The sequence below is a fragment of the Amphibalanus amphitrite genome, unplaced genomic scaffold (genome assembly GCF_019059575.1).
Source record: "Amphibalanus amphitrite isolate SeventyFive unplaced genomic scaffold, NRLGWU_Aamphi_draft 000363F_arrow, whole genome shotgun sequence".
Classification (NCBI taxonomy): domain Eukaryota; kingdom Metazoa; phylum Arthropoda; class Thecostraca; order Balanomorpha; family Balanidae; genus Amphibalanus; species Amphibalanus amphitrite.
In genome coordinates this window covers 22,051-42,569 of record NW_024881857.1, presented here as the reverse complement: position 1 = coordinate 42,569, position 20,519 = coordinate 22,051, and the positions used below count along the sequence as shown (strand labels likewise).

Here is a 20,519-nt window from a genome sequence, read left to right as displayed (position 1 = left end):
CAGTAACGTAGCCGAGGTGCAGTTCACCGAAACACTTGGTCCGGGCCATGGTGAGGGCCAGGTGCGGACAAAGAAGGCCGCGGGAAATGTGAGGGACGTATCGCGCTTAGTGCTGACAGCTGATGACGCTAATTTATCATGCCTGAAAGTTGAAACTAAGTTTAAATCAAATCAAATTATTAACCCTATTCCTGGCGGGGGGGGCCTCAGGAGCCCCCCCCCTTGAGGTTTTTTGGTTATTTCTCCCAAACGCGTTGAGCTAGGAAGCTCAAATTTTCTGACTTTTCCTAAAAGCCTTCTACGCAACATGTCTGAAAATTTTGAGTTGATCTGACCTCAGGTCAGGTCACCAGAGGCGGTTTGGTGACCCTACCTCAGAAAAGTTTGCAATCACGCCAGAGCTAGAGTTTTTGACCGATCAATTTCTTCTCTTCAGGGTTTAGTTAGGGTACCAGTATGTGCAATTTGTATATCTCGGAATTTTGATATCGGTGACCTAAGGTCAGGTCAATTTCGCGACCTCCCCATTATAAGTCAATGGGGGAAAAATCAACTCCCTGTTTTTACCACTAAAACGGGTCGGAATGGCCCCATATACCATACATGACTTCATATACGATCAACCTTCACTACCTTGAGGTCTGTTTTGCTGTTGGGCAGCTGTGAGGTCATGTGACGTCATCAAAGGTCACCAAAGGTTTTTGGCCAATAACTCCGTACAGGAACAAGATACAGACGCGTGGATGGTCTCATTGTGTTCAGCTCGTCAAGACGCATCGAATGATATACATGATGACCTCGAGGTCACGTGACCTGAGGTCAACCTTTGACCTTGACCTTTCGAGGTCAACATATATATCATTCGATGCGGATTGACGAGAGGATCACGATGATGCCCTTAGTTTGTTCCTATCTTGACTAATTCGAAAGTTATTCGAGAAAAACTCTCTCCATATCTAGCGCCGCCATTTTGACTTTTTCGACCCCTGTGACGTCATCTTTGACCTGACCTGAAAATGACCTTAGTAAAAATTGTAGATCTTGGCCGTGCGTATCCGATGCCGTTTACCGCTTGTCGCTATCTTGCTTCGTTCTCGAGATCTCAGGGGGGGGGGGGCCGAATCGGCCCCCCCCCGCCAGTTTCTTGTCCCGGCGGAGCCCGCCAGGAATAGGGTTAAGGTGGAAAGGCGACTGCTGAGGGAAGACAGCTGCATCAGAATGAATTATTTTTTATGGATGGTGACTTCTATAGAAGTGCCAGCCATAGACACATCATATAGACAGCCATATCAGTGCAAACAAACAATGCTTGGATGAGCTCGTTTATTTTCACAAGCACATGTTCCATGTCGAGGTTGAATTGTTAGTGCGTGTGATAGCAGACAATGTGATGAAGTGAGTGAGGACAGCTGCTCCAAATATTAGACGAATCATTTGCGGCAGATTTACGAACCTCGCCTTCAGATTTTGTCACCTGTTTAGTAAAACATATTACCCGCCACAAATAAGTAGCGTCCTACCCCGATGTCCTGATATAAAGGCCACATGCCCCATACCGTATCAAAACTAAATATAAATGAGACAAGCATAAAGTAGAGATTCAACAAAGTATCAAGGCCGAAGGGGAGCAATTGCTGCTCTTTCTGTAATCTGCGCTTTGATGTAATGCTGGCAAACGGAATGGGTATTGCCAAAATGACTCACAAATATTTTGAACATATGCACTCGCCCAGCCTTATGCATGCAGCATGCAGGTAATATTTTTTCGTCTTGACGTCAAGTAAGCCTTCTCATATGCATTCGTTGAAACTTTGAAACGACGCAAAAAATATTAACGGACTATAAATCACTACAAAAGCGTTGGGTGGCGTATGATTAGGCGAATGATGATGAGATAGCTTAGAACTAGAGAACAAAGCATGAGTTGAAGCAGAATTAGGAGAGCACCCGAAATCTGACAGCATCTGACCCAACGTAAAGCGTGCCCCGGCCTATACGAGAGGGATTGCCGGCTCGCCCGAGAGGACTTCATCCCAGCGGTCAGAGCCGCACGGGGGTGACGTCAAGGCGAGCCTCGACTGTGGCGGATGCACCCGAGAGGACTTGAACCCGGCCGCCGCGCGGCGGTGAGGAGTGGAAGTCAAGGTGCATCTGGTGGCGCCCGGCCCGGCCGTCCCCGGTGGGTGGCGGCGGGCGCGGCGCGCGCGATGGTGGGTGGGAGGCCCGCGTCTCAGCGACACGGCCTTAACCTGGGTCACGGCGCGTGCCCGGGGGGTTAAGGCCAAGGCCTCCCGTGGTGGCTGTGACACCCGCTGCCCGCAGGCAGGGCCTTAACTCGGGCGGTGCGGCCGGCGCGTCTGGTGCGTCCGGCCGACGCGAGGAGTTAAGGCCAAGGTGTCGGGGCCGAAGCGGTGGCTTCTGTCCTTCACGGACTGGGCCGGATCTGGACCGATCCCCCAGCGGGGCTCCTTATGGCCGCAACTCTCCTTCAGCTATCTGGCCACCTGCCTCAGAAGAACTCCTCGCCGGAACTGGAGGTGGCCTGCCATACTTCTTCGACGCCCAAATCTTCTACCGTGGGCAGTTTGCGCACGACGTGTATGTAGAAGGCCGGGTCCTGGGCCTGTTCCAGCGGCTGGAAGTCGCCCAGGGTGGTGATGGTGGCGCGGTGGTCGAACGCCTCCTCCAGCAGAGCGCGGAAGCTGCTCAGGCGGTGTGGGTAGTAGCTGAGCGTGAACTCGCTGCAACAGAAAATGTTAACATTTATCAACCATCATGACTTGGCCATCAGCTACAAAATCACGCCCAAGAGGTCCACGCTTTGTTTTATTTTAATCACAAGGGAATCGATTAGGTACGTAAATCATTCCACTCAAAATCGCAGTTGAAAAATTGTTAAATTCACACAGATTGCTCTACAGTCTCTAAACTTTTCAGTCCAAGCATGCTACACGAGTAGGTATGCAAAGACTTCTCTCTGCAAGTTTCACTCGCATGCAACGTGACCACTGCAATATCGTTACCTCTCCGCAGACTCCCAGTTATCTTACTTGTCCGAGGGATTGGTGGAGAAGAGCGACTTTTTCCGCCTGTCGTTGTCCTCATATTTCTGTTCTGTAGTGCTGGGATCAGACATCACGTAGTCCAGAATAATCTTCACCGGGGAGCCGTTTTGGTACACGACTGATGTTTTGATGTCGGAAACGTACTGACTCTGTAGACAGACAATGTTGATGCCCTGAGAATGCGGAATTAGACGAGGGCCGAGGGGTTTCTGGGCCATTATATAAAACACACATTACATATGCAGTATCATGCACACGACATAAAGACACGTAAGTAAACGAACTTATAAGTATATTTGTATAGTATAATATATTTGATACATGGCATGCATGTGAGTTAGAATGTGTATGGAAAAGTATGCATCTCACAATGATTCAGCGAATGATCATGCTAGTTTGCATTGCCGTCTGGATTTAAATGTTATAGGTCTCCTGCGATCTAGCACGTGTCTGCCATGAAATAAACACTACATCACTGTGTCCTTGGAGCTCACACAATGTATATATTAACATTAGAGGAGTGGCAGACACCAGACTAGGGCGTTCCGATGTTATTCTGTCATTCGGAGTCACGGGGATACGTCCATAGCTGCGTAGGGAAGTGTGTCATTGTCGTATCATTCGTTATCATCATGTTTATTCACAACTCACAATTCAACATCGTCAGCGTTAGTTTGTCCATTCGTCGTCGTGTTCTCTAACACGATGGTAATTACATCAACAGGAAAATGGTCATGCACACAAAAAAATATTAACACCGTTAGCGGTGTAATTGCACAGTACATATCTGAGCACTTGAGGAAAGTTAATTTAGTCCCTTCCCCGCTTAAATTACTCGCGCTTCTAAATGAACACCAGGAAGAAGGTAATAGAACACTGTTAGAAGGGTTGGGTGTTTTACTACATGTGGTAAAACACCCAACCCTCCTAACAGTGTGTGGATCTGGGGAAGGAGATGCGAGCGCATGAGTAGTGCCAGTAGAGCCACAGTCTATAGATGATGCTAATTTGATATTGATACCCATCACACTTTGAATACAAATGGTCAGGGCACTAAAGAGACAAATGGTCTATCTGTCCCCTTCTTGATTTATCGTAGCGGAACTTGCACGTGTACACAACACACTTATTCCAAGTCCCAATCCTACTGACAGCTGCCCGCATAGTGAAAAACATGTAGGTAAGCAGCGAGCCGCATGCTGAGATTCCCAGGGGCTCGTGTGACTTTGCAAGCTGCATGGTTAATTAACTCTTATGCCTCGTGCTTGACGGATCTTACGTTGTAGTAGATATTCCTCGTGGGGGCGCGGCCTTTGTCCAGGATGCTGTCATAGTTCCTATGGTCGATCAATAGGATTCCTCCGGGCTTCACCATGTCGGCAAAGTTCTTCAATGCGAGCCTGAAAATGAGCAAACTTTCTTTGTTAACACCGTACGGCGGTACTTTCTCGGGATGAGGCCTAACTGGCGGAAGATAATGATATGAAATTGAGGTGTAAAGTTATTCGACGTTCGGTTGCTATTCGGGGAAATTATGCGGAAAATGTAGGTCTAACCGACTTATGAATTGTAACAACTAACACGTACCTAATGAATTATGAATGTACTGTGGCTTTAGGGTCATTCGGTGGTTTCGCACGTTTGTAGGTACGTACATTCTACATTCTATTGTACATTCTATTGTACATTCTAATGATTGCGCTGTAATACTCTTCAAACACTACAACACATTTTTAGGAAAGTAATTCGCTAACTCCAAAGACCAGTTGCAACGACTAATGAACATTGTCTGTTATACATTCTTATCTGTACTTTCAAGGACTGCGCTGAAATGTGAACAGCCCGGAAACGTTCCAGAGGCTCTTTGTAGAAATGCTAGTCATCTTGACTACTGCAATCTTATCATAATATTTATACAAGCATCAGTTGCGCAGCCCCTAAGGCTGTCCGGGACTCCGGGTCAGTGGTCACTCGGCAGCGGCCACTTATCACGTGGTATGTAAACCTACGCAGTGTCTGCCACGTGGTACTCTCATACGTCAAAGAGCAAAGCTCGCTAGTCGCTATCGATAGTTGCACAATAGCACAACCATCGGTGTTTTTCCAGGACATGTGCACATGGATACAAATACAACCGCCGGCGACTAGAGGGGTCAGGTGGTGTATCCACTACTGATTAACTGGGTCGTGTGGCTACCCCACTGCGGACGACGGTATCACGTGGTGCATTAACTGCTGACTGACGGGGTCACGTGTCCTGTGACTCACCGGTGGCTGTCCTGGTTGCCGGTGAGGTCGGGCAGGTGGGCGAACGAGTTACCCAGACAGATGACCGCGTCGTACTGCCGCTCGGTGCCCAGGTCACTGGTCAGCGTCAGCCAGTTGGCCTCGTAGATGTCTGCGGAGGTGAAGAGTCATAGTGCACTGTCAGCTATGCACCCGGCCAGCACCGGAAGGACCGGACAAGGGCCGCCACAACCGCGGTGCAACAATAGTTTTTTGGAGGGGGGGGGGGTAACTGTTACCACACTTCACACTCTCAAGCCGTTAACATTTCGTAAAATTAAAGATAGATTAACCAAGCTTGATTATTTTCTCGAGCTCCTGACCACTTCTTAACCATTTCCTGGGACCACTCCCGGGGAGGCAGCTTTCCCTATAACTAGGTATTTGATTTGATAACTATTTGATTTGAGTCCTATTTGATCACTAATTAATGCAACATTTACCCCAGTTGTCGAAGGCCGGCTCCTTGCGGCGGCTCCAGCGGGTGCTCCAGGCACTCTTGAGCATTTTGTCGGAGAAATCACACGAGGTGACGCTGAACCCCTCCTCGATCAGCATCACAGAGTCGATCCTGTTCGGCACACGGGGGACGTGGTCACAATTTTGTTCGTGACTGCTCCCCATTGAAAGTAAATATCTGCATAATCAAGGACAAACAGGTAAACTCTTTTCAAGAATGCATTTTTTACACAACTACGCCAACACTGCCACTGCTGGGTCAAGAGGGGTGGGGGCATTCGCCCCCGGGAGCGCCCAAAATCGACGAAAATTTTCGGTTTTCGAGAATGAAACGAAAACTAAGCTTTCGTTTGGAAAAGTTTGATTTATGTAAACTGCACAGCAGTGCGTAAGGAATCGAAATCCGATTAGTTTCTGGAATTTAGGGAAACTTTTTTGAGGGTATGCCCCCCCCCCCCCAGCGTCCAAGACCGCCTTTCAGGATCTGGCAGTGAGCACTGCAGCCTTACCCGGTGCCGCAGGCGACATCCAGCACCGTCTCGCAGTTGTAGCTGTTGAGGATGCCCTTCAGGAACTGTTTGTAGTTCTTGGTTCTCTGGGCCTGGTCGCCGATGTAGAGGCTCCAGAGCCGAGCCGCCTTGCCGTCCGCGTACTGATCCAGCTCGAGGACCATGGTTACCGCTGCTGTGTGCGCCGCGATCCAATTAGATCCGCCAATTCCTCCGCGATGCCTCTCTGTCCCGATCCGCCGACAGCCGCTGGACCTGCTTCTCTCTGCTCACGGTTCCCGAGCTGTGCCACTGCTACCGACACGTCGCTCTCTGACTTCAGTTCGACTGTGTCTGTCATCAGCGCGGCGCAGCCTGTCCTGTGTCGAGGGCACCGGAGGGGGCGTGTGCGCGAGGCCGAGCCTGCGGCCAATCAGAGCGCGGGGTCACACGCGGCCCTCCCGTCAGTGTTTATTCTGTGATGACGATGTCATCGCTCGGGAATCGAGGACACTCGTCTCGGTTCCAATTTCGAAGGGGAGTGTCCGGTCGGCCACAGATACAACTCTGGCGTGCCTCATATCTCGCCTGGAATTAGGTGCACAGATAGTGCCGGGATGACTCACATGATCAGACGGACGGCTACTGTGTTTTTATCAAACTAAAAAGCTACCCGAATGAAACGCTTCAGGTATCATTGCATTATATGAGGCCTGGATGGGAAAGTGGAGCAGTGGGTCACATGGCGTCTCGTTACGTAACCTCACTTCGTGCCAGGTGTCAGCGGTATTTTAATATACAATATACCTACGTGGTGTTTATTTGACACTGCAAATGCTAGCAATAAATGCAAGTCATTCTTGCAACTCGCATCGAGCAATGGAACATTTCGAAACCTTAAAGCAAACTTGATTTACCAATCTCGCTATTAAAAACTGTAAGGAAGTGAACTACACAAATGATGCAAACAGTAACGACCGAAGCAGCGGAAATGGTAACTTTTCAGTGTGACTTTGAGGTAAGGTTATCGAATCATTAAATTTCAATTGGGGTTTCGAAGTCGCTCATCAATTATCACAACATTTATAGACGTCTGACCGATAAGTCGAGTTGCCTACTGCCTATAGGCTATATTAAATCTCAGAAAGTTATCAACTTCCTGCAAGTGAAATAATGAAATATACCTACTTCTGTTCATTCTCTGAAAGCCAGCAGCTGCTGAAACAGAAACTGGCCCCGCTTGCCCTTAGCCTGCCGCCCCATGACCTCTCTGATCCCGGACCTGTGCAGTGTGCTTTTGATTATTCAGTTTACATATCGGTCATGTGTGGTCCTTGTCATTCCGATACTGGCTATGTCTGGTATTACCGGTTCAATCCGCCTTCAGCAAGAACACAGTTGTATAGTGGTAAAACCCATCCCTACATGACGTCGCTGAAGTGATATGAACCAGAAGGCCTCTGTCATTGCTAGATCAATGACCTATAAACGGTGAGTGTCTGGGGCTCTTCACCAGTTGAGCCGGAGCTCATGCTATAACAGCACTCCACGCCGAGTTGAACAGCGTTCAATGGTGCACAAGACCTTTCTATCTTAACCGCTGCCCTTAAACTGAACGCTGCCACAAGCTATCTGTCAAGAAGTCGCGGAAAAATCAGACCCAGAAAAGCCGGTACAGTGGGAGTGGGTCAAAGGAAGGACGTTGGCATCAGAAGACGGAGCACCGGCAGCTATTACTGCATCTGAGGCACAATGCGGCTTCCACCGCTTTACCTCAGTTTGACATTGTCTCTGACCTGGGGTACAACTATGTCCTCAGCGGACCATGAAACTTCCCACGGCGCCTCACCTCTGGCCCAGCTGACCCGAGAGCTCTCACTGGCAATGGAGAGGGCCGTCTCCAACGCTCTGGATCACTGGCGGCCGCCGTTCCTGTCAGACTCCAGTCAACTGCAGACCAGAATAGATGCACTTGAGCGAGACCTAGCTGAGGTTAAGCTCAGCCTGCTGCAGGAACGGCAAGCAGTCCAGCCGCCGGAGTTAAGCTCGGAGCTGGAGCAGGAGTCAGCGTCGCATCAGGAGCCGGAGCCGGAGCTAACGTGTTCTAAGGCCCCTACCCCGCTGCCTGCGGACCAAGCGCCCCACCAGCGACCGGAGGTGCTCGCCTGCGCCCGCTCCTGTCTGCAGCTGCGGGACCAGGGCGGCGCACCTCAGGACGGCGTCTACTGGTTCACCGGGATGCCGGTGCCGGTCTACTGCGACTTCAGCCACGACGGCGGCGGCTGGACGCTGCTGCTGACGGCCGTCTCCAGGGCCGGCTGGGACGTCCTCAGCGTCCTGAGTCGGAACCACAGCTCGCCGTCACTCACCGAAAACTATTCCATCCTGCACTACGCTGACACCATCCGTGATCTGGGCACCGGGAGGAGGTTCGCCTACAGGATCGAGACGCAGGCGGAGAGGGGCCGCCAGCAGTGGGGCGGCGTCTGGCTCGCCCCGCGCAGCTACAGCTTCGTCCACGAGTCACCGTCGCAGACGGATGTCGCCGTCGTCAGGAAGTTCAACGGATGGAACTACCACGACAACGGCATCGAGCGGCGCATGCCGTGGGTGAACACCGCCGGTGGACAGCCTGCCGTTCTGACGACGTCCGCCTCGCCCGGTTCCAGCTGGTGGGGCACCATGGTGACGTTCCACGGCTCTGGCGGCTTCGACCACAGTCCCTGGATCCACCCAGAGTCGACGCGGTCCGGCACCGTGCTCTATTGGATCAGAGAGGAGCTACTCTGAGCTTTCACTCAATATACCCTGACTCTGAACACATGGAGGACCTCCTCTGAGCTTAGGGAGGATGCCCATGGTGATTTGTGTCCGTATGTGTGTCCACTCATTCTTGTGCGCATTGTCAGTACTCGTTGGCAATATCCTGATCGTTTTATTTATACGAGGAGTGACGAAAGTCGACAGAGAGAAAGAGAGAGAGAGAGAGAGAGAGAGAGAGAGAGAGAGAGAGAGAGAGAGAGAGAGAGAGAGAGAGAGAGAGAGAGAGAGAGAGAGAGAGAGAGAGAGAGAGAGAGAGAGAGAGAGAGAGAGAGAGAGAGAGAGAGAGAGAGAGAGAGAGAGAGAGAGAGAGAGAGAGAGAGTAATATGTAGCCACGAATTCATTGCGAGCAGTGCGTGTGCTCAATAAACAGGTCAGAGAAGCTCATAGGCGAAGTCTTTATTTGTTGGGTTATGCCGTTTCGGTATGTATGTACAGGTCCCGCGGGTTTTAGCGGTAGGTCGCTCGGCGAGCGGGAGGGCAACTAGTTCCGCCTCTGTATCGGTGACCATTTACTCCGCCCAGTTACTCGCGAGCGTGCCCTACGACACGCTCCAGGCGAGATATGAGGCACGTGAGTTGTGTCGTAAAGTGGGGAGAGGAAGGTTAGAGTGGCAGCCTGCGTAGAGGCTAGAATCGGTTTCTATTCTATCCCGCGCCGGGCCGGGGGGGGGGGTGTTTGAACACCCCCTGCGGTTTTTGGCACACCTGTTCGTGCATCTTTTCCGCACATGTTGTAAAAATTTCAGACCAAGGTCGCCTTAGGTCAGGTCACCAGGTCACGCCAAGTGACCTCACCTCAGAAAAAATAAGAATGCTCGTCATAGCTACACCGAAACACCATGCAGGCTGGACATGATTGCAAACTTTTTTAGGCTTGGTCAGTTAAAGGAAATAGTTCACTTTTAACATGGGGTTTTGAACTGGAATAGCAGTTTCGTAGCTTGAGCTGAGACTAGCACAAATCAAGAGCTTTTACGGCTCAACGATCACCCTAGACGAAGATATTCAATTTCTCGTTCCGAAAAGAGTGCCTTGCAGAGGAATGCGTGCCTTGCACAGGAATGCAGCCACGTCATCGTCAGCCAATCAGCATGCTGCTTACAGCCAATGCAGTATGCGTAGGTTTGAATTACGCGATATGATTGGTCAACGCGTAATAAGCTCCGCCTCAAACATTATTTTACATAGAATATAGTTCGTCCTATATTAAAATATAGAAAATAATTGTTTTTACAAAAAGGTTTTACTTTCATGATCATTTTGAGCATAAAAAATCATAAATCAATAGCAAAATACTAATTTCAGGAAAGTGAACTGTTTTCTTTAACTTGACCTGGTGACCTGACCTGACATGACCTGGGGTAAAAAATTTCACACATTGTCCAAAATTGATGTACAAAAAGCCATCCCAAGCAGCGCAGCGCTACGCGCCGCGGTTTTTTATTCACACGCAAAAAACGCGACAGGGTGCAATACATAACATATGCCCCCCCCGGCCCCCCCCCACTGGGGCGAAGGTTAAAACTCCATGATTATCAACGTACGCATTTATTTTGCCCATGGCATGCCATGGTGTTCGGTCAAGATTCTTATAGATATTATCTGGCTACACCGTACGGCGTACACGTATAGTCTTTATGAACAACGGGATGTGAATTGTGGGCGAAATCAGAGCGAGCTTCACACATGCGTCACCCAAGCAGCTGGGCCTGCGCGACTGGCGACGGGTCACAAAACTACTAGTTCTAGAACTGATCGGCAGGCGTCACAGCTGTTGCCAAGAATGAAGGTCCAGCGCAAGGCGTGCAAGGCTATGTAAACCGGGTAAAACGCTTCCGACAAAAAAGCGGCGATTAAATGAATTTAGTAACCGCAGCTCTGAGGAAAGGTCGCGGTTACCAAACAACCTCAGGTTGCCATGGTAAGGGAGCAAATTTGGCATGAGTACTCACTCACCTGTTAACTTATTTTTCAATGAATTACTTCAGGGAAAAGCAGATAAATAGCCGGGTGCAGTGAGTGCCTTGGGGCTGGGTGGCCTGTCCTCTGGACGGGCTCAGCCCCGGCGACTCACTAGGGTGCCTGCCCAGACCAATGTCTCCCCCTAATTCCTATCATCCTTCCAGCTCTGCAATGGTCTTGTCGACCGAAAGGGCCTAACCCAACAAAACAAAAACAAAGCAGATAAATAAATGTTTTGGACCAGTAGAAAAATGAACTGTACTTTTCATAAATGATCCAAATTTTTAAATAATACCAGCATAACGCCTTTTGGGGCGACCAACGGAGCGAGCGAGAGGGTGGGCCTCGCACGTGCGAAATCGCGAGGGGGTATCTACAACTGTCTTGTGCACGGCACCCTACTAACCGGTCTCTAGCGATGTGCCAAATTTGAGCACAATCGGCCCAGCCGTTCTCGAGATCTGGAAGCGGCACCCTGCACGTGCGCACGAGCAAAATGGGTTCCAACTGACTTTTGCACGACACCCTACTAACCGGTCCTAACCGCGTACCAAATTTGAGCGCAATTGGTCCAGCCGTTCTCGAGATCTGGAATCGACCCCTGCACGTGCGCAAGTGCAGCAGCACCCCAACTGTGGCACATGCAAATGCATTGCCTAATGGGTGCCTACATACATGCCAAGTTTTAGCGTAATCGGCCCAGAAGTTACCGAGATATTGCAATTGTTACAAAACTGACACCTCTTCGTTTTGCACGTGGCACGTGCATAAGGGGTCACCCACATGCATCGGGAATAGTCCAATACTTGGTAGAAGGAATGAAGCTACCCTACAAAAATTACCGCATGTAAATCGGTCAAGTGGTTGCTAAGAATAAGCGTCGCAAAAGCGTAACCACGGCCGGCCGCTCATACTCAGAAATTTCCATTATTCTACGTAAGACTCCGCTCGCTTCGTTCGCTGCGTAATCAAAATAAAGTCCTAAACTGAACTGAAATGTTAAATCAATCACGCACACTTCCGACTTGGGTAACACACCTGAAGTTGTTTGTTCGCTTCTCATCCATCATTGACCATTGTCGCGAAGATTGATGCTGGATTGTGGATCCCAAAACAAAGACCATCGATTATCCATTAGCGCGGCAGCTCGTTTATTGCTTAGGTACTCGGGTCAGCTTGAAGTGAAAATGGACTATTGAGGTAGCGCGGCACTGCTAGTTTCTCTGTCACTGCATATTTCATTACACACTTAAACCTTTTATCTGTACCAAGATTACGTTTTGTCAGTGTTTGTGATAAAAGAGTTCGCTGGGCTAGTATGTCGATTGACATTTCAAAATTGAGACAGCTCTGACACTATGGAGAGGAAAAAACTGATAATGCCAATAATGACTCACAAATGTCTTACCAGACTTCAGATATCAGACCAAATTTAGTCTAAAAAAACTAAATAAGACCGAAGCCTATATAGACAATAGACATTATCAAATGTCTATACTCAAATATATCCCAGACATTGGCCTATATACATATAGGTAAATGACCTATATAATATATATTGACCTATAGGTACTTATCAATTATGAATTATGATAGGTCAATGATCCGAGATAATTTCTCTCGCGGATTTTCACAAAAAAAGGCATTTGAATGGTGATCATTGGTCAACAATTATTACGACACAATTAGTAAAACAGTTATCCACTAGGTAACACAAGCCACCAAAGATTAAATGTTCCTCACCTTTAAACAGGTGGACATACATCTTAAAGTTCCGGAGTTATGTTTATGTAGTGAAGTTTATCTATGTCTGGTGAGGCACAGCGTGGAAAATTTCGTCGTCCCCTGTTCATATGTTAATTAACACTCCAAGATGTCTAACGCGTCACTCGTCACACGCCGTAACGCGTCATTCGGCGGCAGCCGCATTCTTGAATTCAGGACGCCATCTCGCCTGTATCAGCTGCATCACAGGGGCTGCAAAACCATGCCACCAGCCGCGGAATCTGACCACCGACCGATCTGGCCTGTGTGGCTGTGTATTTGAGGGGAGGACCCGTCTCCCGGGTTCCCCGATCTGGATCCGCCGCTGGCCGCTGTCACTGCCAGACGCCCTCAAAGTCGGGGGATCTGTCCCGACCAGACGACACTGTCGCACGGGTCCTGGCCTCCAGCGGTCCTCTCCGCAATCTGTAGACACCCGCACTGTCGGAGCGCAGCCACCAGTCGCGGGACTATCTGAAGGTCAGTCACAAGGCAGTATTGCTGTCTGTAACCAGGCCAAATTCACTTGCCGGGGATAAATGAGCAAAATACGTAATCAGGAACAAATCGCAATGCTACGTGCAATAGAAAATCCGTTTATAATGCGATTTTACTCGTACTCTTTATTGAGTCATGCACTCGTATCCCCTGCAATTTCATTGGCTATCATGTATTATAGGCATGTATGTACAATGTACATGCTGAAGATCACTTCCTGGTCGCGGGTGATATCAGCTCATGTCAGTCATGTGCATTTCTATGAACGTCAAACAATCACGAATGCTTGAATTTGAACATAATTAACTTGAAATTAAAAAGGGCATCTGTGCAGCCGCCGCAATGAGCTTCGAGGCCTAGAGATGTAGTTAATATAGTATGGTATAGTGTAATGCGTACATATTTAGAAACGTATAGGTAACCGTATAGGTAACGTATATATAGGTATTAGGGTGGTCCTTATTTTCGAAAATCGTATTTGGATATCTTGCGCCCCTTCAATCGGTGCCGTTTAACGAAAAAACATGTCTGTCAAAATTTCAGATCCCTACTTCATTATTTACTGGTAGCTCAACACTCGTTCGTTCGTCCATGTTGGCTCAATGTCCGTTTCGTCGATCAATGTTCGTTCCCTCTTCCTCAGGTGTAACGATTGTCACGCAAACTTCTGGGTAAATGGTGTCCCCCAGTGATGAACCCCTTGGCTCCAAGTTCCCAGTAGCGGCGGAACACCTTCAATTAGGGGGGGGGGGGGGGCACTGCCGACTTTTGGTCCCATTCTTTCTCTGCAACGCCCATAGCGCTTATGTTAAAATGATAAAATTAAAGGGGGTACGGTGCTCCGGTGAACCCCCCCCCTCCCCCCACCGCCTATGCAATCTCCCATCCCGCGGCCAATCTCTCGCCTACTTCCTCCACCGCCACCACATCCTCTAGGAAACGGTCCGGGAAGCGGCCAACCGGACGTTAGAGAAAGTAGAGGAGTTCTGGGCCAGGGCTAGGATTCCCACTCAGCACAAGGGGTGAGCGTTCAAAATAGCGCCTTCCTTCTCGCCCAACGTGAGCCAGAGAGACGGGATAGAATGACAGAGGCAGGCATGGCGCTCCATTCCCAAGAAAAGAGGAAGAGGAGGAGGGATGACGCCGAAGAGAGGAGGAGGAGCAAGGCGTCGGAGTAGGCGCGGGCGGCAGCCGACCAAGTGGAGCTGGAAAGCATAACCTCGAGTAGCTCCGAATCGTCACCACTTCGCGGAGCCGTGAGACCTGGCCCCAGCATGGGTACAGGCACTCTGTCATCCCGAAAGCGTGGTCGAACCACGGTCATCACGCCGCAACTTTCCGCTTACGTCTAACGTCTGACGTGTGTGTGTGTGTGGGTGGGGAGGGGGGTCGGTTGGACCCCTCTGCCGTTTGGCTCCAGATCGCGCTAGAGCTTTGCGCAAAAAAAAAAACGAGCGTGTTGCCCGTGACGAGCGGAAGCCGATGATATCCAATTTAAGGTCCTAGGTCATTGGTTGACCTTCCCGGTCAGGTCAATGACCCAATGGTCAGGAAAATCGGGACCTACAAGAGCTTCGTACAGCGAAGCTATCATGTTTTTTTGGGGTGCTGATCACGAATTTCATGCTAGTTTTGATCACATATGATGTCTTCATGCATTTAGACCAGGTCGGGTCAGGTCAGGTCAGGTCAACCATTACGCGTCCTGCCGGCTACCCATAGTAGGTCTCAACTACCACTGATCGCGTCGTAACACGTTACAAAGGCACTAAAACTACTTCGTAAATGTTCAAATGGATGCTAAATTCGAAATCAGTCCGAAAAACTGCCCTAGAAACATGTATAACTCGGAAAAGTGACACGAGGTCATCATAGGTCAATGACCTGACCTGACGTTCAGGTGACCTTGACACCCACCGTAATGCATGGGACGAACATCATTTCACATGTTTGGACGTTTATAATCGCAAAAAGACTAGAAACGCGCGGATAATGAGAGCTGACATACGCTGAATCGCGACTCCGGCCAAACATGGTCTCGAAAGATAGGTCACAGGTCAAAGGTCATTTGGGTCAGGGTCATGAAATTTTCAGAGTAAGTATAAAATTAATCAACTCGAGGGCACTGAAAGTTTCGTCGTGATCGGCCGCTTTTCCGTGAGTTATTCGCGAAAACCCATGGGGGTCCATCCGACCCCCTACACATACGAGGGTTAATATGCATTGAGCCACCAAAAAGCATCCGCCGATTTCGCTCTTTTTGCTCTTTTTCCACGTTTCTAGACAAATGGCATCATTTCAGGGGGCGCAAACGCGAAAAAATACAAATTAAAATTTTGTATGGAAATAAGGACCACCCTAATAGGTATATAGGTATAGGTAACCGTATAGGTAACGTATAGGTAACAGTATAGTAAACCTACTAATACTGTTCCCTATTCCTATCCTATGCTTAGTCCGTAGCCCGTAGGACAATCCAACGTGTAGTGTGATAGTGCGGCCCGGTTGACATGTCATCCATTGGTGGCATTAATCGCTTACGCATTACGCAGTCTCCATGGACCCGAGAAAACTACGTCGAGAGGCTGGATTCGATGAATGCAGATGAGAAGGCGGTGTACTGCGTTGAGTGCGTCCTCTCACTGCATTCATATAGGAACGTAACGTTCCTATTCCGCAGCTGCAGACGAATAGTACGGCCTCGAGCGTGTAATTCACTGTAATAGGTAGTTAAGATCAATGTCAGCTGCACAAACTACATATTACGGTGATGGATTTGCGTGTTTGCAAAGTGCTCCATCCAGCTGAGGTCGGTGGTCATGTATCCTGAGTCGGTTTTCAGTGGCAGATCATCGCTGGCAGGCCCATGTCGTCCCCTATCTCCCTGTGTGTCCAAGTGCACAGATGACGTCACACGAAGGTTTAGAGAAACCTAGGATCTAGGTTTACCTAGTTGACCTAGGATCGGTTTAGTGAAAAACGCTTCTTAGATAATTTGAAGAAAAATGTCTCGGCTTTCCGATGATGCACTTAGTTTTGTGCTAGCTTAAGCAGAGTTTGTTCTACAGCGCTTCAAAAATCGCCCATTTGCATAGGACTTAAACGGGACTTCAAGACTTGCCCCCAGATGACGTCATGAGCTGACGTCACGATCAGGTAGAATCGCCGGACGACCCTACCTGGTATATAGGGCCTTGAGTCCATGTGGATGTCGCTTATCAGTATTGGACGATATCCTTCATTGAGATAAGCGGCAAGCCTCGAGATTTTCAAAGAACCGTTTAACCCTGACGCTATTGAAGCCGCGGCCCGGCTTTTGCTGACATTCTCGAGTGTCTTCAAGGTCAGATTGTGTTTCCTGCGAGATTCCGTTACCTAATAGCTTCCAACCAATACCGTTCTTTTCGTTAATCTTGCAGCTGCTGCCGCCGCCGATTCTGTCCCCACTGTGCGCCATGGAGGGCGGCTCCATCGAGGTGTTCACGGTGAACGCGTTCACGGCGGAGCCGTTCGCCGGCAACCCGGCGTCCGTCTGCCTGCTGGAGGACCCGTCGCCGCCGGACGTCCTCCTGCAGGGGATCGCCGCCCAGATGAACCACTCGGAGACGGCGTTTGTGACGCGCCTCTCCGAGGGAGACCAGTTTGACACGGCCGACACGTTCCGCCTGCGCTGGTTCACGCCCACCACCGAGGTGAAGCTCTGTGGACACGGCACCATGGCGGCCGCCGCCGTCCTCTTCAAGGTACAGTTCTTTGACCGGGACCGGAACGTCCTCCAGTAGTGACCTATGATCCTTGAGGGAAGGGGAGTGGATTGATGGAGGCGTGAAATCACTTGACTATGTTTTATTTCGTTTTAGCGAATGCCGATTGTAGAGTGCTACGAATGGCCGTCCAATTTGCCCCAACCTTCATCACGAGAGAGTGTAAAAGACCCCTGAATTATTTTTAGTCTTTTCGAGCCCAAAGAAGTCCAGAAATAACAGTCATGAGGTAAACAAAATGCCTTCTAGTCACATGCACCCAAATTGTGGGGACTGCCAGAAGCCCCGTCCCAGTTGGTTGGTTACACCTATCGCCTGGTCTCGGTGCAGTGATAATATATCGGCGGTATAACTGTCCTCAGGTGGTGGGTAACAAGCAGCCGCAGCTGACGTTCGTCACGCGCTGGGAGCTGCGGCTGACGGCCGTCAGGGACGAGGACAGGATAGAGCTGGAGCTGCCGCTGAACGCGCCGCAGCCGGTGCCGGCCGAGCGGTTCGCGCAGCTGGCCGCTGCTGTCTGCGGGCAGCTGCCCGTGGCCGAGAGCCAGCTGTCGGAGGAGACCGGGAAGCTGCTGCTGAGACTGGAGGACAGCTGCACCGTCCGGCAGCTGGAGGAGCTCAAGGTGAGAAGAAAGAAAGGGAGAGGAGGGAGAGACAGAGACAGAGAGACAGATAGATACAGAGACAGAGAGAAAAGGGGATACAGAGACGTCTTCATGCCCCGGTGTGGTATGAAGACGTGCTGCACAGAGAAATGTTCAGAGATGGTAAATTGTTGTCACAAGGCGTACAGGTCTCGCGAAATTAAGCGGTAGGTTTTGCACTTTTACATTTCCGGTTATATCTCAGAAACTAATCGATCTGCGATGAAGCCATTTTACACGATCATGGCCGGCTTGTTACCCAACAAGTCGATCGCATCTTCAACACTTAAAAGCTTAAGACGACGAAGATATAGCCTGAAGTACACTAAATTTTCTAGGTGCAAAACCTACCGCTAAAACCCGCGAGACCTGTACATTCCAGTGCTTAGGGCGGCAGCTGCTGGATGCTGCAAAACCGCCAACTGGGATGGTCAAGGTTGTTTTATTTAGCTATCCGATGCCAAATATCGTTGATATGACTATAGAGGGTAGAAAGGCTTACATAGGTAGGTGTGTGCGAATAAGATTAAAGACGTAAGCTGGGCTGGTATGTGCATTATGTGGTGCGAACTGTGGATGGTAATGCATAGGTAGTGTAGAGCGGATGCCAGCAGGTCTTGCCTCACATTCCTTAGTGTCAAATGCGTTCACACTTTGAATATATATGTTTTTGGAAAACTGCACCAATTTATCGGTTATGTTTATCAAATAATGTATCTTATTTCCTCAGGAATGAATGCTTGCAGGGTCGCGATGTGTCATTTAGCGCCCGCGGCTTGAGCAATGTGCATACCATGGCCTGTTGCGCAAAACGAAATGTTGCAATTGCAGCATTCCATTCATGCTTAACGCTATGGACGTTCTGAATGCCCGCGATAACACCTGATTTGTTTGAATTTTGGATGGACTGTGCCCGTCAGGCCCTACCGTTACCAAGGCAGCACGATTGCGGAAGGAATGCAATGATTGCCACTTGCCAGGCTTACAGGGAGTGACCTAGTTACATGTACACTGAGAAAAAAATTTACCACCCTATGGAAACCAACCCTTTTATTCAGGATAAGACTCATATCATACTCAGGTAAACTAACGTATTTACCAACGATGCCTTAGTTCGTTCGTAGCTCATAACGTCATCGTCGCCGCATTTATGCTTAAACCTCAAGTCCAATTAAACAACAAGGCATGAGCATTCAAAAACAGGTCGATTAGTTGCATGCAAGTTGTTTATTTCTATTTATTTATTTGTTTATTTATTTATTTATTTATTTATTTATTTATTTATCTATTTATGTATTTATTAATGTAACTATTTATTTATTTATTTTTATTGCTTATGATCTGTTCTCCTCAGCCGGAGGTGGGCCAGCTGCCGCGGCTCCACGACGGCAGCGAGGTACGCGGCGTCATCGTCACGCTGAAGGACGGCGGCAAGTTCGACTTCCAGAGCCGCTACTTCGCGCCGTGGGTTGGCATCCCCGAGGACCCGGTGACGGGGTCGGCACACACGGTGCTGGCGCCGTACTGGGCGCGTCAGCTCGACTCAGAGCGACTGTGGGCGCGCCAGTGCTCGGCCAGGGCCGGCCAGCTGGGCCTGGCCGTCGACTGGGACCGCCAGCGGGTCCTCGTCTACGGAGAGGCCGTCGTCGTCCTCCAGGGAAAGCTGAGGATCCCCTAGCGTGGTGAATGTGATGACGGAAAGCTGGGCGGTGCTAAATATATGTGGGGAATTTCCTGGGGTTTCGCACTAAATATGCAGGTGCCTAGTGCATAGATATTGGATGTCAATTAGATAAGTAAAAGAAATTGAGCTTTTCCTCGACATTACAGATGCAAAAAGCCTTGGTATGCGCATGTAGAACCGCCGGTATAGTCGACTACAGAATGATGTTCCACTTTTCACAGGCAATTATTTGCCTGGAGTGGTAAGCTGCGCCGCATCACACGGGCTGAGTTCACAAATTATAGCTTTGTCCCAATGTTCACAATCGACACGCTTAATTGCGTGATGAACGGCACAACTTAACGCTCCGGTCAACTGATAGCTTCTGAGGAGTGGAACATCATTCTGTAGTCGACTACATACACAGCGCGAAATAAACCCTGTCCTGCGCGTTATGCACGAGCTGGTCTCTGTTATCTGTCTCTGTCTATCCGTCGTTTAAACCCCGTTCACCTTACTCCGTGCGGTGTCACTGTTGGCTCTCACGCTCTACCGACAAAAATAGTGAACTGGTGCGCCACTGATATTTTGCCTGCTGCTATTTTTGAGTGTCGTTTTATTTGTCAAATGTTCAACCATGTCGAAAGAACATTCAATAAAACTGCTGTGAGTGCTGAGGAGCGTGCCGCCCTATTTACCATTCGCGTTGAACCAAAAGCATTTGCATACTGATATTAACCCGCGCACCGACGGGGGGGGGGGTGGATATCCGCCCCCTGAGGTTTTTCGCGAATAGCGGGAAAACCGCGGCGCGTAGCGCCGCGAAATTTGGTATGACTATTCCCTTATCAATTTTACACATGGTGTGCAAGTTTGAACCTCCTACCTTTCAAGGTCAGGTCACCAGGTGACTTTGAATGACCCAACCTCAAGTCACTTTTTTGCAACTTTGTCACCGTGCCAGAGCTACAGTAGATGTCGGAGGCCTTTGAAAGTCGCAGGATGTTATTAGGTCATTAGTAGCTACAATTTGTATATCTCGGAATTTTGATATCGGTGACCTAAGGTCAGGTCAATTTCGCGACCTCCCCATTATAAGTCA

General features: G+C 49.4%; 2 protein-coding genes across 2 annotated transcripts; one reads left to right on the top strand and one right to left on the bottom strand.

Annotated features, from left to right (window-relative positions):
- Positions 1–1,309: 1,309 nt before the first annotated feature.
- On the bottom strand, positions 1,310–6,977 carry LOC122389579 (glycine N-methyltransferase-like). Its single transcript, XM_043381737.1, has 6 exons — positions 6,320–6,977; positions 5,795–5,922; positions 5,334–5,463; positions 4,345–4,465; positions 3,051–3,214; positions 1,310–2,741 (listed from the first exon to the last, which is right to left on the bottom strand). Exons 1-6 carry the CDS (start codon positions 6,481–6,483, stop codon positions 2,510–2,512), a joined length of 939 nt encoding a protein of 312 aa, XP_043237672.1. The 5' UTR covers positions 6,484–6,977; the 3' UTR covers positions 1,310–2,509.
- A 6,254-nt stretch (positions 6,978–13,231) lies between these two features.
- Positions 13,232–20,095, top strand: LOC122389578 (phenazine biosynthesis-like domain-containing protein 1). Its single transcript, XM_043381736.1, has 4 exons — positions 13,232–13,328; positions 16,766–17,089; positions 17,473–17,733; positions 19,109–20,095. The coding sequence occupies exons 2-4, from the start codon at positions 16,802–16,804 to the stop codon at positions 19,430–19,432; spliced, it is 873 nt and encodes a 290-aa protein (XP_043237671.1). The 5' UTR covers positions 13,232–13,328; positions 16,766–16,801; the 3' UTR covers positions 19,433–20,095.
- Positions 20,096–20,519: the final 424 nt, after the last annotated feature.

Bases quoted from the DNA above. Each gene is read 5' to 3' on its own strand.
- LOC122389579 (XM_043381737.1), bottom strand. From the start codon at position 6,483: ATGGTCCTCGAGCTGGATCAGTACGCGGACGGCAAGGCGGCTCGGCTC. The intron at 3,215-4,344 runs GTAAGATCCGTC...GTCTGTCTACAG, and splicing joins CGAGGAATATCTACTACAAC to AGTCAGTACGTTTCCGACAT. The intron at 2,742-3,050 runs GTAAGATAACTG...TTTCTGTTGCAG, and splicing joins TCCACCAATCCCTCGGACAA to CGAGTTCACGCTCAGCTACT.
- LOC122389578 (XM_043381736.1), top strand. From the start codon at position 16,802: ATGGAGGGCGGCTCCATCGAGGTGTTCACGGTGAACGCGTTCACGGCG. The intron at 17,090-17,472 runs GTACAGTTCTTT...AACTGTCCTCAG, and splicing joins CCGCCGCCGTCCTCTTCAAG to GTGGTGGGTAACAAGCAGCC. The intron at 17,734-19,108 runs GTGAGAAGAAAG...TGTTCTCCTCAG, and splicing joins GGCAGCTGGAGGAGCTCAAG to CCGGAGGTGGGCCAGCTGCC.